General features: G+C 41.5%; 1 protein-coding gene across 10 annotated transcripts in view; it reads right to left on the bottom strand.

Moving 5' to 3' along the window:
- The window catches only part of ndrg4 (NDRG family member 4), a 59,280-nt gene that overhangs the window by 5,693 nt on the left and 31,745 nt on the right, over positions 1–21,842 (bottom strand). For 7 of the 10 annotated variants that reach the window (XM_071490716.1, XM_071490726.1, XM_071490744.1 and 4 more), the window contains 14 exons: positions 21,133–21,171; positions 12,450–12,555; positions 8,550–8,670; positions 8,253–8,315; positions 7,444–7,504; positions 7,200–7,286; positions 7,032–7,088; positions 6,694–6,797; positions 6,555–6,611; positions 4,918–4,969; positions 3,544–3,591; positions 2,017–2,052; positions 1,812–1,863; positions 1,546–1,584 (listed from right to left, as the gene is read on the bottom strand). In XM_071490716.1, the coding sequence (XP_071346817.1) occupies positions 1,546–1,584; positions 1,812–1,863; positions 2,017–2,052; positions 3,544–3,591; positions 4,918–4,969; positions 6,555–6,611; positions 6,694–6,797; positions 7,032–7,088; positions 7,200–7,286; positions 7,444–7,504; positions 8,253–8,315; positions 8,550–8,670; positions 12,450–12,555; positions 21,133–21,171 (922 nt within the window). Of the gene's footprint in view, positions 1–1,545; positions 1,585–1,811; positions 1,864–2,016; positions 2,053–3,543; positions 3,592–4,917; positions 4,970–6,554; positions 6,612–6,693; positions 6,798–7,031; positions 7,089–7,199; positions 7,287–7,443; positions 7,505–8,252; positions 8,316–8,549; positions 8,671–12,449; positions 12,556–14,966; positions 15,230–21,132; positions 21,172–21,842 lie in introns of those variants that run through there. The other 3 variants (XM_071490779.1, XM_071490735.1, XM_071490787.1) reach the window with 3 other exon arrangements.

Genomic DNA, 21,842 nt, shown 5'->3' with positions numbered 1-21,842 from the left:
TTATGCTTTAGTCTTATCAAAATCATAATAATTAATTAAAAAAAGTAGGATTCATGCAAGAAAACAGCATTTACATTTCACTAACATTAATGTAACTGTCCAATGACTATTTTTGTTTGTAGGTAATTCAACACAAGTGATGCAGTCTACAGTTGAAATGGTGCGGTCAGTGACTTAGCAGCATTGATTTATTTTCTGGCCACTCAGGGGCAGCAAAGCAAAATGTAAACAAAACACTAATATACAGTACTTGCTTTTAAAGCTACAATCATTAGCAAAGAGTTCCCACTTACACTTCCAGTAGACACAGAGCAACATTAGCACTGATTTAGAGTTGTGTCCCTGGCCACCTGACTTTGAGATCTCTTTTGTCTGCGCGATATCACAGGATGACATATACAGTAAATGCCATGGCACTTTCCAGGACCTTTCATGTGTCATGTTTATGCATTTTAAGATTTAGCTTAAGTTTCAGGTTTTGGTTTCCGTTAGAAAGCAGCTGTTTTATGGCAGTAGTGCTTGTGGGCTGGAAAACCAAAACAATGAGCTATAGGACACTAAAACAGTTGAGGAGAATAGAGGGGCTGGTTATAATTGTCTTTGGTGGTGCCCCCTGTCACATTATAAACAACCATTTGATCGATCATTAGTATAAACATTTTTATTAGTGCAGATTTAAAGAGCTGACAAACGTGACTTAATTTCATTTGTCAGACAGGAATAAACAATAATGAAACTCTAGGCAACACTGAATATGTCTGAGCATAAATTAAATAGAAGTAGTTGTAACTAAGGTCTTAAAATAATTACCTCTCTCAGCAGCTTTAATTCAAAAACACTGGCTCCAGCTTTAAATGCATCATGTCAGTCCAACTAATTGCTGGTTCTTGTAAAAATGTCAAGGTCTGCTTCCATTAACACTGCACGCTCTTTGTATCGTGTGCAACAAAAGCCCCGAGCTCAGAGCCCCAGATGTTAATATAAAATATAAATATAACATTTGGTTCATATGTTTGATATTGTGTATCATGCTTATGAAATTTAGCCTCAGCACTTTCTTCATAACCCTGAGGACTATTTATGATTTCAACCTTGTGTTCAGTGAGCAGTTTATGTATTTTTAATTAGCCTAACTTCTTATTTAATTACAGGAGCTATATTTAGTGTTCTGTAGGTAATTCTCCTTTAAGACTAAACTATTACTTTACAGATGATGACAGTCATTTGTCATAAACTTGGTCCAAAAGGCTTTGCTCTAAGCTAGCTGAGGGCCATGCAAAGAGCAGTCTTGGAGATGCAATGGTAAAGGGATGGGGGAGGGGAGGTCAGGGCAGTATATTTTTCCATGGGAGGAAAAATTATTTCTGAACAAAGATGAGGTTTAATGTCTTTGCAATTAAAATCAAAACAGCAAAAGTAAATATTTCACAACAGCCCAAAATAGTGTATTAATAACAAAATGAAATCAACATAAATTTCAAAATGCCAATGTCATCGAACAGGGCAGCAGTAAGAGGTCAGAGGTGAACGGGGAGGAGGAAATACCTGGCCCTCCACTCAACCTCCGATCCTTCACATAAGCGACTGAGAAAATAGGGCAAGGAGACAGAGGGCAAGATTAACACAACTCATATCCCTCTGCACAGAGCACATGACATCACAATTTAAGAAAAACTTGGTCAAACACACACACACACACACACACACGCACACACACACACACACACACACACACACACACACACACACACACACACACAAACAAAATCACACTCTCTCTCGCTGACTACAGTGTTGTCATGGTTACTTACTGTAGCCCATTCCCTGCAGGAAATACTTGAAGGCTTCAGTCAGTTTTCCAGGCTGCAAAACAACAGGTCAGAGTTTTCACTCCGCTGATTTTGGAGCTGAGGATTTTAAATATGGATGATGATGAATTCATAGTCTGGATTTCTTTATTTCACTTCATCACACGGCACTGTGTTGACTGTGTAAAGCTGGTGGTTGGTGTGTTACCTGTGTGAGCTGGGGGAGTCCACCAGAGTCAGCCATCTGCCACGGGAGGAGAGAGCAGCAGTCAACCACAGTGCGAACAGCTCACAACTACACAGCCTCTCTCTCTGTTGTCCTCTGTTCTGCTGCCACGGGCAACTCATGTATTATTTATATATTTCTTGATGTTTCTGAGAATCTGAATCTGGGATCTCCTGTCCCTCTACAACTGTGCTACAGAGCAAAGTTTATGCATCTCTTCACTGAAGTGGAAATGGATTTATTTACTTACCTATGGCGAAAACAACATATTCTATTATCTATCTATCTATTCTATATTGGTGATTTTTTTTTTTTACATTTCCTGACAATTACTTCATCTGGAAAGACTGGACAGATTCATTATGCATCACATTTGCTTTAAATTTTACTTGTACATCAGCAGTAAAATAATCCTGTTTGAAGATTTCATGTGTCTGTGAATCTGCCTGCAGAGCTTTGACGCTCATCGCCCCCTCATCGCCCCCTCTCTATACTGTCTCCTCTATACTGTTCAGATTAGTCACCTGCAATCACTCATCTAACACAATGTAAGCTTGTCTCTCTAATGCACCAAAGATTATTTTTCTTTTGTCCAATGTATGACTTTTATTATTAATATGATTCTTTCATTATTGCCAGTGCACCTAAATAACTAAACTAAAAAGATTTGCCTTGTTAATCTTATTCTGTTTCACTCATCTTCTTATTTAAACTTGGATTTTTGGGACTTCATTTCGATGAAGACTAATTAGTAAATAAATGTTTACTATTTTACATGTCAGAGTAATGTTTACACCACTTTCAACCAAGGAACTACAGTTATCTAACAACGAATTCACTGACTCTAAAGGACAAACGCGTCCTCTAGTCCAAAGTGAACTTGATAGTTTTCTGATGCCTTACTACATGCTTCAAGATGCTCAAGCTCCTACATATAACTTGTCAGAACCACAGACATTTGTGAGTGGTTCAAAGAGTTATGTGCTGCTCCAACATGGCCCACCTGGTAGGGAGCCCAACAGTTTCCACAAATCTCCGCTGCCTTTCAGAGATCTGGTTCCTGACACAAACTTGCTGGCACAAAATCTTACAAGGCGTTACAGTAGTAAACCCCAACATCCTCTGAATTTCAATCCTCCTATGGAGAAACCTCCGCACCTCAAATGGCTTCAAAAAAAGGCCAGTCCCATAACTGGTAATGCCAACTACATACTGAGGCCTGGTGATAAATCAGAATTATAATATTTAGTGTAAATTAAAGCTATTAGAATTATTTTGTCTGCTGTCACTGTTCACACAGAAATAGAAGAAGTGTTCCTTTCTCATATTTCCTAAGCAAAATAATAATAAAAAACATCTTATCTGAAGAATATTTTGTCCTAAAGCGAAAACACCTGTTTTAATTAATTAATGCTGGAAACACTGTGTGAGACTTTAAGTCTACACTGGGTATAAAATGCATTTTCATCTGTGTTGCTGTTTCAGTGAATGTGCAGCAGCTGCAGGTACCTTTAGGAAGGTGGTGTTGGTGGGATCCAGTTTGGAGTTGCACTCCACCTTTAAGACAAAAACAGCAGATTGAACTGAATAAGACAAAAAAAAGCTACAGCAACAAGAAGCTTTGTGGAGTATAACACTATCAGGATGTGGAAGTGGAGAGGAGCTGTGGATATGCTGCATGTCCAGTCTTTATATAGAGACGCTATGAGCCCACGAGTGACCCACATACTGCAGTGAGCTGCAGAGATGAGTCACTCCAGCCGCTGAGAGCACAGCCCGAGTGAGAACACACACCAGACAGATATTTACACATACACAATGAATGACCATCCACACTCTTGGGCACATATATTGGAACATGTTTTGCTGCTTTCCTGCTGTAATTAGTCTTTGATGCTTCATTTAGAAAAACTAATTACACATTTCACTGGCCAAACATAAAGAAACAAAAAATATTCAGCTGAAATGCATGTAATGTATTTCTGTGTTTTTACCGATTAAATGTTTTCTTTAAAGTTATTAAAATGTGTTTGTAATGAAGAGATGGATCTGCAGATACACTGTCAGACAATAATTACAAACCCTCTGCAAACATCAGAACATTCATATCAGCAGCAGGATGTGTCTAAAATAAATGTAATAAATCTCTGAACGTGTGAATGACACACGATAGAGGGATGCAGCATGTAAGTGGAAGCAGACACAGCAGCATCAACTGGTCATATCAGTGGATATGAAATATTAACATGACCTCCATCTGTCACATCCAATACAACAACCTCTGGTTACATCTCTGCTTCCCTCTCTCACTCTCCATCCCTCCATCTTTCCTTTCTTTCCAAGAGGTTTATAACAACACCTCCTCCCGCCCTCCCTCCACACCTCTGTCCCATTCCTCCTCCTCCTCCCTCTGACAGAGGAGTGATTTGAGTTCAGTTTGAACATGCAGAAGATTAACTGGTGCAGAAGCATAAATATCTGGGCCACTTCAAACTAGGAAACACCAGAGACAGAATGTGGCCATCTGGCCCCAGGAGAACACACACACACGCACATCATATCTGTTGAAGGCATGTATCACACACACAGACAGATGGACAGACACACACAGAGTCCCGGGGGTGCAGCAGGACTGTACCAGGTCTCTGCTGGCTGACTTGTTTCCGCTTTCCTGAATGAGGACAAACAGTCACTGACTGGGTTTACGCGCTAGGTACAAAAGACTGAAGAGAGCAAGGATGGGTGAGGGGGGGGGTCCCACTGTTAACAGCATCACTGATATTCCTCCTTCTCTATGGGTGAATTAAAGGAGCTAAGAGTTAAGAGGGCAGGGAGCTGGTGAAGCAGATGAAGGCACAAAGAGAAGAGAGATGATGGACTCACCACTCCTTCCTCAGCAGGAGCGTTGTCTCCTACAACCAGCATCACAGGGCACCTGCAGGAAAACAGCATCCATGTTAAATGTTTATACCAATAGATGGAGGACTGTATCATTTTAGATAGATTTTGCATCTTAGGGCTGCAACTAATAATTTTTGTCACTATTTCCATCACTGATAGGATTCTCCTAATTATCTTTTTATGTTCACGGAATATTTGTTTTGTCTGTGAATGTCATGGTTGATGGAGTTGAAAAATAAATCTTTCTTTAAACGATATCTTCAGTGTTACTGACACAGAGGCCCAGTAGTCTCCCAAATAACAAAACAACCTGACTGTACATTCAGAACAAAAGTGGCGAGAACATTAAAGTGACTGGGAGTCCTTCATTTTCTATGTGAGCCAGCAGCTCTTGGCAGCGAGTGGCAGTGTGGACGTCAGAAAAAAGTTAAAGTCCAGGCAACTTTATGGTATAAAATATAGAAGTGCGTCAGTCTAGAGAACACCACCATGTAAACTTTTGTTCCCAAGAACAACGGAGTAGAAATCGATAATTGCGGTGGCAGGTTTCCCATCCTTTACGACATGTCCCTGTTTGTTTAATAGGTGGCACTAAGTTACCAGTTGACGTGTCTGTTTGCTTTGCAGCCCCTTTAAATAAAGTTTGGAAGTTTGGATCAAACATTGCTAGTTGTCTATTTATTGTCTGTCAGAGAGCTCACAAGCTTCAATAGCGTCCCTGATAATCCAACCAGAAGAAATTTTTCACTCTTGCTGCTCACGTCTGTACGTACAGTTACAGGTTTATGTCGTCACCACCACTTATTATTATTATTATGGTTCAATTCAATTCAATTCAATTTTATTTGTATAGCGCCAAATCATAATATACATTATCTCAAGGCACTTTACAGGGTAAGGTCAAGACCTTACTTTGTTACAGAAAAAAACCCAACAGTTCCCACAATGAGCAAGCGCTTGGCGACAGGGGGGAGGAAAAACTCCCTTTTAACAGGAAGAAACCTCCAACAGAACCGGGCTCAGGGTGGGCGGCCGTCTGCCTCGACCCGTTGGGTTTAGGAGAAGATAGAAAGAGGGGGAGGGGGAGGTTATTATTATTATTATTATTATTCAAACTTCAAAATGCTATCTTGTTGCATTTTTTAACAAAAGTTGTCGTCACAGCTACTAAATTCTATCACAACTTTCAGTTTTCTCAACAGTGCGCTCCTGAGCTGCTGCCCTACTGGATCACATGACACAATTTTATGTGTTAAAAAAAAATCATGTTTCTTGTTGGAATCTTGGGAGTTGTAGTTTTTACTGTGCACAAGTTTGTACCTTTGATTTCTTTTATCAAAGAACCATAACATTTATAATGTCGTTTTGAATCATTTTGTCTGCTGATATAATGTGGAGAGTTTGATGCTGATCCAAGCTGCAGAAGAGCTCAAACAGTGAGTCAGATTCTCTATGAGGCAGATCAACGACTTAGAACCAGGAAAGAACCTGAAATGCTTCCTCCCACTCTGCAACTCTTATTTTTTGTAACTATTAACCTCAGATGTTCCTGATGATCCTGCTTGAATCAACTGGTTTATGTTCAACACTGATTCATGAATCTGTGTCTGCAGACTCACTTCAGGGTTTTGGCGTTGATCACCGTCCCACTGCGGTTCATTTCCAGGTCCCTGCGACTGCAAGAGGAGAGACATCATGAATGATATGTGTGTGTGTGTGTGTGTGTGTGTGTGTGTGTGTGTGTGTGTGTGTCTCTACCTGTTGTACATGTTCCAGAAGAGCTGCAGGTTGAACTGGTTGACGGTGTTGTTTATCTGTTGTCGGTAGCTCTGCACCAGCTCTGTGTTGTTCATCAGCTCCTCCTGTGCGCGCGCGCACACACACACACACACACAAAGATACAAGAATAAATTATAAGGTGAAGGGTGAAGAAAGATTTGTGTCATTCAGATGAAAAGGTAAAAAAACATTAACAATAAAAATGTTGTTTAGATATAGATTAACAAATATTTCTGTAAATAAAGTTTCTGATTGGAGAACTGGGAATGTCAGTTTTCCTGTCTTGTTTTTCTCTGATTCCCGTCCAGTGAGCGTACCTGGCTGAAAAGATGTGGCAGCACGATATCTGGCAGAGTGCTGGTCAGACCTGACAGCTGGAGGGAAAGACAGGGAGAGTATTATTGTCAGGAAACAGAAGGCAGGTCTGGATTTATAAGCTTGTATGAACCCACTGAAAACACTAGAATACAGTAAAGCACAGGCACCTTGGTGGCAGCCCAGTCAATCCATCCTTTGCCGTTGGGGTCGATGTTGAGCAGAACCAAACCCTCCACCAGCTCAGGGAAGATCAGCTGAGAGCAGCAGACACACAAACTCATCTCAGACTTTTCTAGGATTTGGGACATATCAAACCTGAACGTCTACACCTGCATCCAGCACCAGGCTCATTCTCAACAGGTCATCAGTTTACATCACAGTACAGAGCAGGAGAACCAGGACTTGACTTACAGCAAACTTGGCCAGGATGTAAGCTCCAGCTCCAACGCCGATCCCAACAATGCTCTTGAATCTAAAAACATCAACAATCTATTAGATGTTGTGTTTTAATACTAAACTGTTGTAAATGGTTCATCTTCACTGATGGATACAAGGATTCTGACAGCCTGCTGAGATGCCAGATTACAGAGAAGTGCTGTTGGCAGCACAGATTGAAATTCATGTTTGTAGAGAGACGTGTTGCAGGTCTCAGCTGTGGCTGGTGCTTTATCTAAAATTAAGAAACAGCTTGACTCAGTTTTCTACAGGAACTGCTCAGGAATAAGAGGTTGGCCTGTGTTTAATACTTCAGTGAGAACTATGAAAAAAACTAAGGACAATTTTGCTCATTTAAATGTCAGGTTTTGATTGGTTTTATTTTGCACAGCAGAGCTTCATTTTTCAAGTTTTCTTCAATTAATCTGAACATTTCTCACATAATATGTTTTGTGTTGATTATTATTGTGACACTGTCTGTGTATATATGTAAATATATGTGACTCTACCCACAATATGACCAACATAATTCAACCTTGTCACATCAACTGTCTGTCTATGGTTTTGTGGTAACAATGTCTTTATGTCACTTTCTGTTTATCATGTTCTTTCACCAATAAATTAATAAAAAAAACAATGTGGCACAGAAGGGACAGATCTGTCAGACAGCAGGGACAATAGAGAAAAACTGAAGCACATGAAGTCCCCGCAGATGGCTGCTAGTGAAACACTGGCTCTGTGGGAATGAATGTGGGAGATGTGATCTGAAAGCACAGAGCACCAACCCAAAGTGCTGCACCACAGTGGGCAGCATCCCGGCCAGCTGGTCCATGGTGGGGTACTGGTACCTGTGGAGAGAAAGGACAGGACTCCTTCACACCTGCTGGGTGCAACAATGTGTTTTTACTTCATCATCATGATGCATGCACTCTGTGATACTTTGAACTGAGTAAATGGAGGTGATGATGTTAACTGCAGCATTATCTATTCATCAATAGTCCAATCCCCTGACGACCAGACAATTAACACATATTTAATTATAAATAATCTTCCATTGTGTGTGTGTGTGTGTTTTCACATACCCCTGTGGCAACTGAGAAGCCCCGATCTGCTGTCCCGGGGCGTCAACGTGGCAAACCACAAAGTGCTTGGTGATCTCCTGCATGTCCTCATTGTTGAAGAAAGTGTTGAAGCACAGTTTGTCTGCAGGACAGAGACGGAGGAGAGGAAATGAGCAGAGGGAGCATGAGGTACGAGGCCGGAGGGACAGGGTAGAGGGAGGGAAAAAAGCAGAGGAGAGGAGAGGAGAGGAGAGGAGAGGAGGAGAGGAGAGATAGAGAGGACTACGATCACATTAAATATGCACCACACTCAGAGAGGATTAAAGGTGACCATCTGTGCCAGCAAGGACACAGCAGTGACTCCCTCCACCAAATCTGACATACACCTCCATCTCTAACACAACACAGACACTATGAATTACTGTGTGATGTAGTTTTATTTGACAAATATGAACAAGTGCAGATTCTGTCTGTGCTTTAACGGTGATGACAAAGGAGCTGATTAAAGCAAAAACGTGGCCCTTTTTCTCCAGGGTCAGTCCTCCAACCTGAACCACCATACAATAATACCACCCATAGGATCTTATCATGAGCAGGTGTGCCTGACCTTCGTTGTCATGGTAACAAGAATAAACACAACGTTAAGGTCGTGAAGTGGTCACGGTTTGGTTAAATTTAAGAGAATGTTGAGGAACCGGTTAAAGTAAGCATTTACACAAGCAGTGGTCTCCTGTGCTCTGTAACCGACCCAGGTATCCACCCACCCTCCTCCTGACTATGGGATGTAACGAGCTGCTTGCACAGACGACCTGTGGGCTCGTTTCTTTACATGAGGACAGTCTCAAATATTTGCATGTTTTGTTTTTGTTTTTATCTTTAAAGCCACACTTAGTAACCTACCTGTCTGCCTCCACCTGTCTACCTCTTCTCTTGTTTCACACAGTTCTCAGATCAGATTTGTATTCATTGCCTCCAGAGTCTGTTCTGAATTTGCCAAAACAGTATTTTACATATGGCATTAATTTAACAAGTTTCATGAAGAATGTAACAGTCAAGCTCTGCCTTTTATGGCTCTCCGGTGCTTTATTACTGAACTGAATGAAAGTGTTGTCAAAATAATGTTACAGGGCTCATCATGTATTTTCATGAGACTTCCTGATTTAAAAAAAATTAAAAATAAAATAAAAAATAATAATAAAATATCATATTAGAACATATCATAACTATAATATAATTTCTGTGTTTCCAGTACAGAAGGAAAATGTGACAATTTAGCTTAGCACAGAAACGGGAAGCAAAGGAAGTGTTTCCCTTGTTCTGTTAAAAGTAAAAGTTAGTTTTAGTGGTTAAATGTATCTTAGTTACTAAACTTTACATCCAAGCCTCATCTGGTTTTGTATGTAGCATTAACCTGATGCTCCAATCAATTTCTTGACACAACCTCATCTTTTATTGGCTCTTTCATGTGACCTGCAAATTTGACTGTGACCACTCCATGAGAAGTGTTCCAGTCTGGGACTGTTCTCCTCTGACCAACAGCTTCTACAATGAAACAGAGAAGAGCTCACTGTCCTGGTTTCATTTTTCTACATTTACATGTGTCAATAAAAGTAAAAGGAAAGAGAAATAGAAATAAAGTCTTTCTCTTTTTGTTAAAATGTGTTTCTTTAATCATCAATTCATGTTTGAACTAACTATGAAAATCATAATTGAAAAAGTCATTCAAGTAGGATTTTTAAACATTTTTTCCCATCATTTCTTTTTCTCATGTTTTGCTGCCATCTTTGAAATAATCATGGGCATTGAACTCATTATTGTGGGTTATGAGAAACTATAACAACAGTTAGATCTCTTTTCTTATCTTTCTTAGGAAACTGATTTATTTTTAATAAATTTTGTTTAACTGATCAGAGTGACTCTCTGAGGGTTTCTCTCTGAATGTAAAGCTCTACTTCCTGAACCACTACACGCTCTCATCACTGAACTCCTCCATAGCTGGGCCCCATGTATAATAGAAGTCAACTCCCTGTTTGCCATCCTCCCACTGGCTCTGCAGATGGATGGCCTACTTTCAGACCATGTGTGTCAAACTCAGTGAGACCACGCAGCAACATTGTTTCCTCCTCTGGCTCTGACTGCACAGAGTTAATTAAACGGACCAATTAGCATGACAACTGGGTCAGAGATAAAAAGATAAAAAATAAAGGCGGCCGAGAAGGTGACCTCTTAATCTTTGCCACAGCGCTGGAGCCAGTTTGTGAGGTTTGTATGTAGTGATGCTGCTGGAGCGCAGAGGTCATCCTGTGTGCTGAATCATCGGACAGCAGCAGAAGTCTGCGCCACTCACTCCGTGACCTACTTTCTCCCTTAGCACTTTCTGTTTCCCTCTCTAGGTAAGCTTCCCTCTCTATCATCCTTCATCTTTTCTTTTTTTGTTCTCCTCATCTTCCCTTTTCCTCTGCAGCCATACCAACCTCACAGTGACAGATGCCTCTGTCTGTTTCTTTAGTTTTCTTCCTTATCTGCAGCAGCTCCTGTTCTCTGACCTCTTTTCTACTTCTTAAACCAGCCTCCATCTCTTTCTCTCTTTCTTACACCTTTATAATCTCTTTCTCTTCATTTAATCTTCTATTTTCCCCACTGTTCTCTCTACTTCTGTGTTTTGAATCAAGGAACTGGCAGATCTCTGTGCCATCTGCTCACTGGGACTCACTTTAAATTTATTTATTTTCAACAATCAACTCTCATTTTCTTTTATATTTGTTCTTTCAGTGTGCCTCCTGCTTTGTGATTATCCTGCAGCAAAAGGAAGTCCTATTCTGTTTGTCTGTTGCAGCCTTTACATTCTACATCCTGTCTTATTGCTACATGAATCTCATTTTTTCTTTCAGTATATCTTTTATTCCCTGTTCATTGTGTTTTTATTTTTGTTCTTATATTATATATAAAAATATTAATATTATATTATTTATATTTATATTATATTATTTTGATCTAAATGAGATGGATAATCATTGTAATAATAAAAGCAGCAGCAGCACAGGCAGCCAAAGCCAGAGACCTACAGTTATATCAGCAGCCAGCAGAGCCGTGGATCAGCACCGGTTCGTCCGCTATTCTCCAAAGCCCCCCCACCCCACCACCACCACCACCACCCCCTATCCCCCCCTTCACCCATCGAGGCAGTGCTGCATTGCTGCTGGCCCCGCCCCGCCTCCCTCCGCAGGATGGGGATGTTTTTCTGACCTACATTTCATCGATGCCTCTTGCGCTCACACTTTCATTTGCCTCATCATCTCCTCCTCTCTTCTGTTTTCATCACTGCTCATCACACTGTCAGACAAACTCACAGCAGTCCCTTTTCTTTGTCTCATCGTTTTTGTTCTATTTTCATCTCCTCTGTTTGTCTCTATCTGTCCTTCCTCTCCTCTACACATCAGTTTATATTATCATCTTTCCCTTTATTAAATTATTTATAATGTATGAGGTGCAGACATGTATGTCCTGACAGAGCTTGAGATGATTTTAGAGTGTCATTATTGTCACGAGAACTCTGACTGAATTCAGCTCAATGAAACCAACAATAATGTTAAATTGAACACTTTGAGATGAAATTATAAAAACTTCTTTTAAAAACTTCATGACTTATTTCTTCCATGTTTCTTTTAATTATTTGCATAGTTGAGACTTTGGTGACATGGACCTGTGTGTGTGTGTGTGTGTGTGTGTGTGTGTGTGTGTGTGTGTGTGTGTGTGTGTGTGCGTGTGTCATTAAAGATGTTTCTGTCTTTCCTCTGAGGTGTTTCTACACTCATCAGAGGTGATAATTGGTGTCCCTGCCACATCAGTCCTCCCTGCCTGCACACAATCACTCACACACACACACACACACACACACACACATTCTTCACAGATACTCACGGTTCAGTCCCACATCGTGGTAGGTGAGGATAGCAGGTTTGTTCCCTTTGGGCGCCCCGCGGATAACCACATGCAGCATCCCAAAAGGGGTCTCAACATCGTGTTCCTGTGAAACACACAAACACCTGGAGGTTCACACACAGTCAGGTGTTTTTGTCAGAACATCTGCAGCTGAACGCTCCTGGAGGAGACACACAACACACTGATCCAGAACGTCCACATGTTCACACTGCGAGACACAAAACATCAACGTGTCTTGAGACTCATCGTTTAACTTGCTTTTTATTGAGCTTCAGAGAATGAGCAGTCAGTCTACACAGTCTGATCTGCAGAGGCATGATGGGAAGGATGTCACACTGACAGTTAATTAGTGGACATGAATCGACTTCACTGCAATAATTCAAGAGTAAATGCTGCAGAACGTAGAATCAAGCTAGAGTCAGACTTCTACAGAGCCCAAAGGAGAAGAAAATGAACTGAATTATTACTCGACAGCAGAACTAGAATATGAATATGCAGGAGAGTCGATGCCTGGATGTACAGTACAGCTGGAGTCACTGTCATTAATGGCTCAGGTGAACCTGAGAAAAATTTAAATCAGCAAATGAATTGATTCTTCTTCACTTCAAGCTTTCTAGCCTTGTTTCCTGTCTGTATCTCTTCCACAAGTATCAAATGACGACAGCAAAAAATAAAAATAAAAATATATGCATATATTAAAAAACTGAGGGTAATCTACATAGAGCAAGTGTTTAAGGGATAAACTCTGAAATTAAAAACACTTTCACAAAACAAAAACATCACCTTCAAAAATACGAAGAGTGAGAAAACAACTATAGAAACTAGGACCTGGTAAAACGAGGTGTCACATCAAAGATTTATAACGTCCTGAACATGAATCTAATGACAACTATTTAGATGTCAAAGAAAATGAAAAACAGAAATAAATATTACAATTCTGGATAAAATGCGGGAGGAAAAATTTTGAACATTAAGTCAAAATTAAAGGTCAAAATGACCTTTTACCTTGATTATATATAGATAAGAAATGTTACACTAAATTATAAACCAGACGATAAATGAAATGGTCTGTTCAGGATTTTACTTTTAATCACCAAATAATAAAACATCCCTGCTGAAACATGCAAATAATGTTTTTCCTCATTTGTCATCATCATAATCATCATCATGTTTGGCTTGAAATGAAAGTAATCTTCTGTAACGGCTTCACACAGTTTGCTTGTAGTGAATCCAAGCCGCTCTCGTTATGACCCACATTTTGTCAGCATTCACTGGTCAGAGCCAGACAAACTCAAAATGGAGGAGGGAGATATGTGTTACCATGAGCTGCGTGATGTGGGCACACACACAAACACACACACACACACAAACACGCACACACACATGCAATAGAGTGATGTTGTGGGATTATTATGGCTGGTTTAGACAGTAAACTGCAGTAAAGCCTTTATTGATGACTCTGTCAATAGACTCCACTGTAAACCAAACAAACAGAGATACAACACACATGCCACCACCACTGTCCTCACACTACACAAACACTGGTTATTGATGCAGCCAGCTGCCAAAATTCTGCACATCCCCCCCCCCCCCCCCCCCCCCCACCACCACCACCACCACCAACACCTCAACAGCAGCAGCAGCAGCTGCAGCAGACAGTCCTGCAGACAGCAGTTGTGAGTTAATCCAGGCAGATTATCTCTGTGTTATTTCAGCATCAACATCAGTGTTATCTGCAGTCAGCTCTCTAATTTGAGGCAATTACTGCATCTGGGGCCATATTCAGTCTGTTTTCAGTGACTGGATTCTGGTAAACACGAGGAGTCATTTCACAAACACACCAGCGCCTGATGACCTTCAGACTTCCAGGAGGAATTCACGATCTCTCAGTGACAGTGGAATTCCAGCCTTCAGATTAAGAAACTGCATCTTTTCATTTTCCAAAGCAACTTCATGGGTGTTATTTATTTTATGGATGAGCATCTTGAACATCTTGGCTGCGTCACTAAGCAAACAACAACAGAAAAAAAGACAGAGCCTAAATCAAACCATCATCTCCTTCTCTCTGTGCTCTCCCCCTTTCCTCACACAAACACCTTCAGCTTCCGTCTCAAGGTTGCCAAAATGGATGAAACTGCAGAAGGATTAACACTTCCTCTGCACACCCATGCACACCCATGCACACGCACGTACACACACACACACACACCCATGCCACTGTGTTTATCTGCAGAGGGTAGCACATTGGTGCATTGCATAGCGTCTGTGTTAGCGTGCTGAAGTGTGTCAGTGGGACAGAATCAAAGAGGGACCTGTCGTCTGACACTGATGCTGCAGTTTCTCCACCTCAACACAGGAACACACCGAGCGATCATCAGACACAGATCCAGACATTTATCCTGACATCACTGACACCAGATCCAAAAACACAGACTCACACTCCCTGAATAAAACAGTCATCCATGCACTCATGCAGAATGCACATCACACACTCACCCCATCCCAGCACTCAGGCATGGCTTCACAGTAACTGTTCTCTCAGCCGATCAAGAGGAGGAGGAAGAGGAGGGTGCAGACAGGAGGATGAGCAGCCAGGCCTCTCCTGTTTTATGGGACTAGGTCCTGGTGAGCACTCGCTGTCAGACGCAGAGTTGGATAGCAGATGCTGCAGGCTGCTGCAGTGTCTTCGTACGCTCGGCTCTACTCCCACCCAGCCTGTTAAGATCAGAGCTGCCGCCCTCCTCCTTCTCCTCCGCCTCTTACACTCTATGGCACCAGAGACAGGGGGTGGGGCAGACTGCAGATGATTGGCTCACAGTGTCGCCTCCCCTTCAGGATTGGTCAACTGGTGTGTCAGTCTTTACTCTGAAGGTTCCCCCTCTCTCTCTCTCTCTCTCCCTCTCTCTCTCTCTCTCTCTCATCAGCACCACTGCTCTAGTTTTCAGGCTGTCAGCATCCTTGTTATTTTACAGCCTTTTGGCAAAAACTGTTAGTATTTATAAATTAGCCCCAGTGAGGCCAAATCTTTGGATGAAAGACAATAGGAGAGCTCTGCTATAAGTCTGCAAGAATCAGAGCAAGAATTAGAAGTGTCCTCACGTCCTCATAATTACATCATCTTCACTTGTCTTAACCAAAACTCCATTACGTGGTTACAGACTGAACAGGGCCCAGCTGCCAGGCTTCGTACCACAGCTCAGAGGTGTGACCCATCACACCTGTGAGATCACTTAAAGCGCAGCAACACTGGTGTCACACTGGCAAACAGTAGGATTTTGCAGTATGAGCAAATCATTTGTGTGGAATCATTGGGATCTGTAGATTTAATCGTGTGGTCAAAGTAAATCTGTGCAAATGTTTTGCAACAAGTTCAATTTTGATGAGCTTAGACATGCAAATTAGCATCCGTGACCAGAAGCAAGCTGTCTTGACTATGATGACCTCAGGGGACAAAGAGCATTAAAACATACTGCAAACATTTACTGTCTATCATTTATTAGAGTGTCACGATGTAAATGAGTGAAATTCATGCTGTATATTTACTGCAGATGTGAGAATTACAGTAATGTGACACTACACCTGTCAGTGATGACGCTACATGATGATGATGTCCAAAATCTCAATTCAATGCTTCATTGAAATGTATAGGGACTGAAGTGAAGCTATTGTCTCTTATTAGCTGTGTGACACCACTCACTTTTATTTAACCTCCTCCCTCAGACTCTGTTTTTTACACATGCTGATGGAACAAATACATCTTTAGAAAAAACTGTGTGAGCTTATTGTCCCACTAGCAACTGAACTAATGAGTTTGCTTAATGACAGCAAACGACAGGAAGCGTGGAAGACTTTGTTCAGTAACTCTTCATTTGATGAAATGATGAACAATCCTGAGAAAAAAACACCAGAGTGGAGTAAACCGCCCAGTAGAGAGAAAACAGAAGGAAGCTCAGGAGGCTGGGACTGAGAATCACTACTATGCTCCCAGCTGGATAGTGTGTTAGCAGTTAGATTGGCAGCTAGAGCAGTTACCAAGCTTCTTTCTCTAACTTTGTAGCCTTTAATTAGCATTAGCATAATCCCATGATTAACTTGTTCATAAATATATTTTCACAAATATCATATTGAGGTTTATGGAAAACTGAGAGGTGTACGTGCATATTCACATGACTGTGATGGTGTCTCAGTGACCATCATGCTGACTAGTGTGCACACACTATCAATAACACACACACACACATACACACACACACACACACACACACACACACTCCTTGCTTTCTTTGTCATGCAGCAGTGCAGTCCTTTGTCCTGTCTCTAACCCCATCACTCCCCCTTTTCTCTCCCTCTATCCCCTCTTTTCTTTGTTCATCTATTCCCTCTTTCCTGTGCAACACTCAGTGCACTGCTGACTCAGCTTAAAGCGTCGCTCTTTGCTTTCCCTTCCTCTCTCTTTGTCAATTTGCCCCCTTTTCTCACAGACTCTCTGCCTGCATCACCCTGACTGCTTTGAACACACATCTCATTTGATAGAGTGACGGACAGAAGGCAAAGTTGCTTTGAACTGAGACAGGTATTTAAGTCATCAAATAAAGTGTGTTTTTAAGTGTTTTTAAGGCTGAAATAAATTTATACCTAAATGTTTGATGTGGTTTTTGTTGTTTTTTGTTTTTTTTCATGCTGGCGGTTATATCAATCAAACAAATATATATATATATATATATATATATATATAGTCTTAACTCTTCCTCTATGATCCAAACAACAGATATCTAAATATCTCTTATAGTGAATTCAGAAGGTATTCAGACCCCTTCACTTTTTTCACATTTTGTTATATTGAAGCCTTATGCAAAAAATCATTCATCTAACAGTTCAACAGACCAGAGAATCGTCATGTGTCTTTCAGTCTGGCCACTCCGCCATGAAGCCCAGATCAGCGGAGTGCTGCAGTGATGGTTGTCTTTTTGGAAGTTTCTCTCATCTCCACACAGGATCACTGGAGCTCAGGTTCTTGGTCACCTCTTACTCAGGTCCTTCTCCTGTGATTGCTCAGTTCGGCGTCCAGCTCCAGTTAGAGTCCTGGTTGTACCACACATCTTTTATTTAAGATTTATGGAGACCACTGTGCACATGGGATTCTTCAATGCAGCAGAATTTTTGTTGCTGCTGTTGTTGTTTACCAAAGGTTGACTCCAAAAAAGGTGTGGGAACATATTGAGGAGGATCAAGAGAAATGGCACCTTAACTAAATTTCAAGTGTCACAGCAAAGTGTCTGAATGCTTATGTAAAATTTCAGTTTTTCTTTTTTAATAAATTTGAAAAAATTTCAAAAATTCTGTTTTTGCCTTGTCATTATAGGGTAACGAGTGTAAATGGACTGCAGAAAAATGAAAAAAGATCTCACGTGGGATGTGTGCAGCTCCCAGCAAAAATAGACAGAGAAAAGACCTGTTGATGTCATATTGACATCCAGCAATATTACACAAAACTGACACCTACACCTATTTTCTATGTCTAGGCTAAATCTGAATATGATGTTTTTTTAAGCATTTTAACAACTGCATGTGGAGACAGTGGCATTTCAGTGTCATTTTTTGTCAAAAATAAATCAGAAATGAATTCATAATGAAAAGAAATCTGCAGTAACCTGAAAACTCTATGTAGAAAGACAGAGCAGGCCAGCAACAGCAGCTGCCAGGCACATGCAACGCAGGCAGTGTGTTCCTGGCATAAGGAACATAATAAAATGTGAAAAAGTGAAGGGGACTGAATTCTTTCTGAATGCACTGTATGCACTGCAACGTATGGACTGAATAATTGAGTGAAGTTACTAACACTGCATGTGTCAGTATGTAGGCAGTGCGCAGTGTTTTTGCAGTCAGAACTGTGGCAGAGAGAGTGAGTATGTTAAGATAAACACTTGGTATAAGTCTTACAACCTTGTCTATACACACCAGCTGCGATCATGTGCCTCCATTACATTAATGAGCAGTGTAACTACATAATTTATCGCAGTAATTACACTAATTACCAAATATTGACTGCATACATCTTCCTGTAAAATGAACTATTTGATTAAGTACTGAAATGTCAGAACTGTTTATAGGAAATATGATTTCCCTCATTAATTCAGGCACTTAAATTTTAAATTTGCATATGGGAAACCTCAAGTTCATATAATACACAATCTTTATATCCTTCATTTCATGGTGGAGGGACACAGAGCAATAACACTGGAAGGTTACAAGGGTAGCCCAGGAAAGTCTCTTCAGCCTACATATACATATACATACACTGATTAGCAGAGCATGGTGGCCCTTCAGACCCCTCAGGCGGAGATCTGGGGAAGCTACAAAAAAAGTTTCTGCTGCACTGAAGGTTCCCAAGAGAACAGTGGCCTCCATAATTCTTAAATTGAAGAACAACCAGGACTCTTCCTGGGGCTGGACGCCCGGCCGAACTGTGCAATCACAGGAGAAAGGCCTTGGTAAGAGGTGACCAAGAATCTGATGGTCACTCTGACTTAGCTCCAGATCCTGTGTGGAAAGGGGAGAAACTTCCAGAAAGACAACCATCACTGCTGTACTCCACTGATCTGGGCTTTATGGTGGAGTGGCCAAACTGAGGCCTCTCCTCAGTGAAAGTCATATGAAAGCTGCTTGAAGTTTGCAAAAACAGAAACATCTAAAATACTCTCAGACTGTGAGAAACAAGATTCTCTGGTCTGATGAAACAAAGATTGAACAGTTTGGCCTCAATTTTAAGCATCATGTCTGGAGGAAACCAGGGGCCACTCATGACCTGCCCGATAATGTCCCATTGGTTAAGCAGCATAATACTTTGGGATCGTTTTTCAGCAACATGGGGACTGGTCAGGGTTGACAGAGTTATCTTTAGTTAAAACCTGGTCCAGAGACTGGTCTGACTGGGCCAAAGGTTCATCTACCAACATGACAATGACCCTAGCACCAACACAGCTCATAGTGACCCTATGAGCGCCTTTGAGAAACTAATCAATAAGGTTGCAACAACCCTCTGCCTGTTTCTGAGGCCCAACACAAGTCCCACCATTCCCCTAAAAGGTGGGGGAGACTTGCCCACCTCAAACATCAGCTAGAGGAACTGGAGGATGTCATGGGCCATGCAGGAGAGGAGATTCAACCTCATGGCCACAAAGTCAGCCAAGGTAGGATCATCCCTACTTATAGAGTCAGAGTGGGGACAGTAAGCTGTCTCCCTGGGGGCAAAGACATAGCTCAGTACCAAGACACACTAAAATCTGACAGCTGGACCATGGAAATCAAGGACTCAAGGTGCTACTTACAGAGTGTCCACATCAGCTGCCAGTGAGGGGGTCAGTCCCAGTGCATACTGTACTGAATATGAAGGATGGAGTGGAGAGATGGGGCTCCTTGGACTTTGACTTAAGCATGGTCTTTTGATCATTTCCCATAACTTTGTTATGTTTCCTAAGTAAAAATGACTGATGATGCATTCTGCTGAAGTTGTTCATAAGTTGTTTAAATAAAAACCTAAGAACACACATGGGCCAAAAGGTGAGCTGCTTGCCCAAATGTGCAGTTCATTAAACTACATTCACTTATTTGGCTGACGCTTCTATCCACAGTGACTTACAAGTGAGGGACATCACTAAAGCTTCACTGCAGTAGGAGACCTTGGTTTAAGTATTATGTACTACATCTGTTCAATAAGTGCAAGGAGATCAGGTCAAGAAGTGGAGCAGAAGAGCATAGTAATTGCTAATTAGGCATGTTAGGGTGTTAGAGGAGTCAGGAGAGGAGGTGCTCTCAGATGATCCTGCTCTGATAGCATTCGTTACCTTGTTCCACCATCAGGGAACCACAAACAAGAACAGTCTGGTCTGTGATTGCCTTGTGTGCAGAGATGGCAATACCAGACGACATTCCTGGCCAAGTGGCTGAGAAGAAGCAATAGTCTGTATGATGGAGTTCAAGTAGACGGGTGCAGACCCAGCTGTCATGAAGGCAAGCGTTAGTGACTTTAATTTAATTTGGGTAGCCATGGGTAGCCAGTGTAGGTTGATGAGTGGCAGGGCAATGGGCCCTTTTAGGGCTGATCAAAGACCACACAAACTGCCATATCCTAGAAGATCTTTCAAGGGTTTCACTGTGTATGAAGGGAGGCCTGAGGGAAGGACATTGTAGCAGTCAAGGCAAGAGATAACCATAGCCTGGACCAAGAGTTGGGTGGTAAGGCCTGATTTTTCCTATTTTGTGTAGTGTAAAGCAGCACAACCTGGAGACAAACACAAAATGCTCAAAGAAGGATAGTTGGTCATCAAACATGACACCCAGGTTACATGCTACAAAGATCAACTTTGTTTCATATTATTTTGGTAGTCAAGGTAACACTTAAAGTACTTGTTGTATTATCAACTTTCTTATATTTAGCCTTGTGAAATTACAGATATCTTCCACCCTTTTCCCTGTTGACTCAGGCAGGCATCACTTTTTAAGTGAGCAAATACAAAGCGGTGACAAACAGGGAGGAGATGAAGGACGACAGACAGCGAGAACACAGAAGAGAGGCAGTGATAATAAAAGGTAACAGACAGGAGGGAGGGAGGCTCCGTCTCTGCACAGCAACAACAACAGCAGCACGCACACACACACGTACCTTCCAGTCCCCTGCTGGCATCAGCTGTTCACAGCTTTCCTGCACAAAGAGACAAGCAGAGGCAGGAGACAAAGACAGAAATTAAAATAGATAGGAGGTAAGTTGTCTGAGCTCACACACAGAGACATTTTCCTCTAGTGGAGCTGAAAGACACTAGACTCACAGAAGAGCAGCACAAGCTGTACAGTGTAGGTCCACACCACAGACACAAAAAACACCCAGAAGCACCTTAGCAGAATATCAAATTCAACTGTCTCTAACCACACACAGATATATGTTAAGTATTAAATTTATCATTATTTTCTTATGAAAATTCAAATTTGAAAGATTTTGCAATTGAAATTCTACCGTCTGCATTTCAGGTTCTTTTAAAGGTGCACTCCAGCAATTCACTATAGCACTGTAGTAACACAGATCGCTAAATGAAGCTTCTGGCCCAGTATACACCGCAGTTCCACGGCCTGAGTCTGGCCCATATACTTCCACATCTGGGTAGATTCCAGCTGTTATTCTCTGGTGTTGGCTGACAGCCGGAAGATTTTGTGTGTACACCAGAATTGGTCCAGATGTGGAAGTAGCATCTGATCATCGTGCTGTATATGGCCCAGACTTGGGCCAGAAGAAACATCAGCATGTGGACCTAGTACAGCCCAGATGTATATTGCTATCTGGAAAGTTGGCTGACTCAAAAGGGTAAACTGATATTGATG

Source organism: Trachinotus anak, unplaced genomic scaffold (assembly GCF_046630095.1).
Source record: "Trachinotus anak isolate AG129_WGS33_773 ecotype Australia unplaced genomic scaffold, CSIRO_AGI_Tana_v1 ptg000002l, whole genome shotgun sequence".
Taxonomy (NCBI): Eukaryota; Metazoa; Chordata; class Actinopteri; order Carangiformes; family Carangidae; genus Trachinotus; species Trachinotus anak.
The sequence above is the reverse complement of the archived record's forward strand: the minus strand, read 5'-3'. Positions and strand labels throughout refer to the sequence as shown.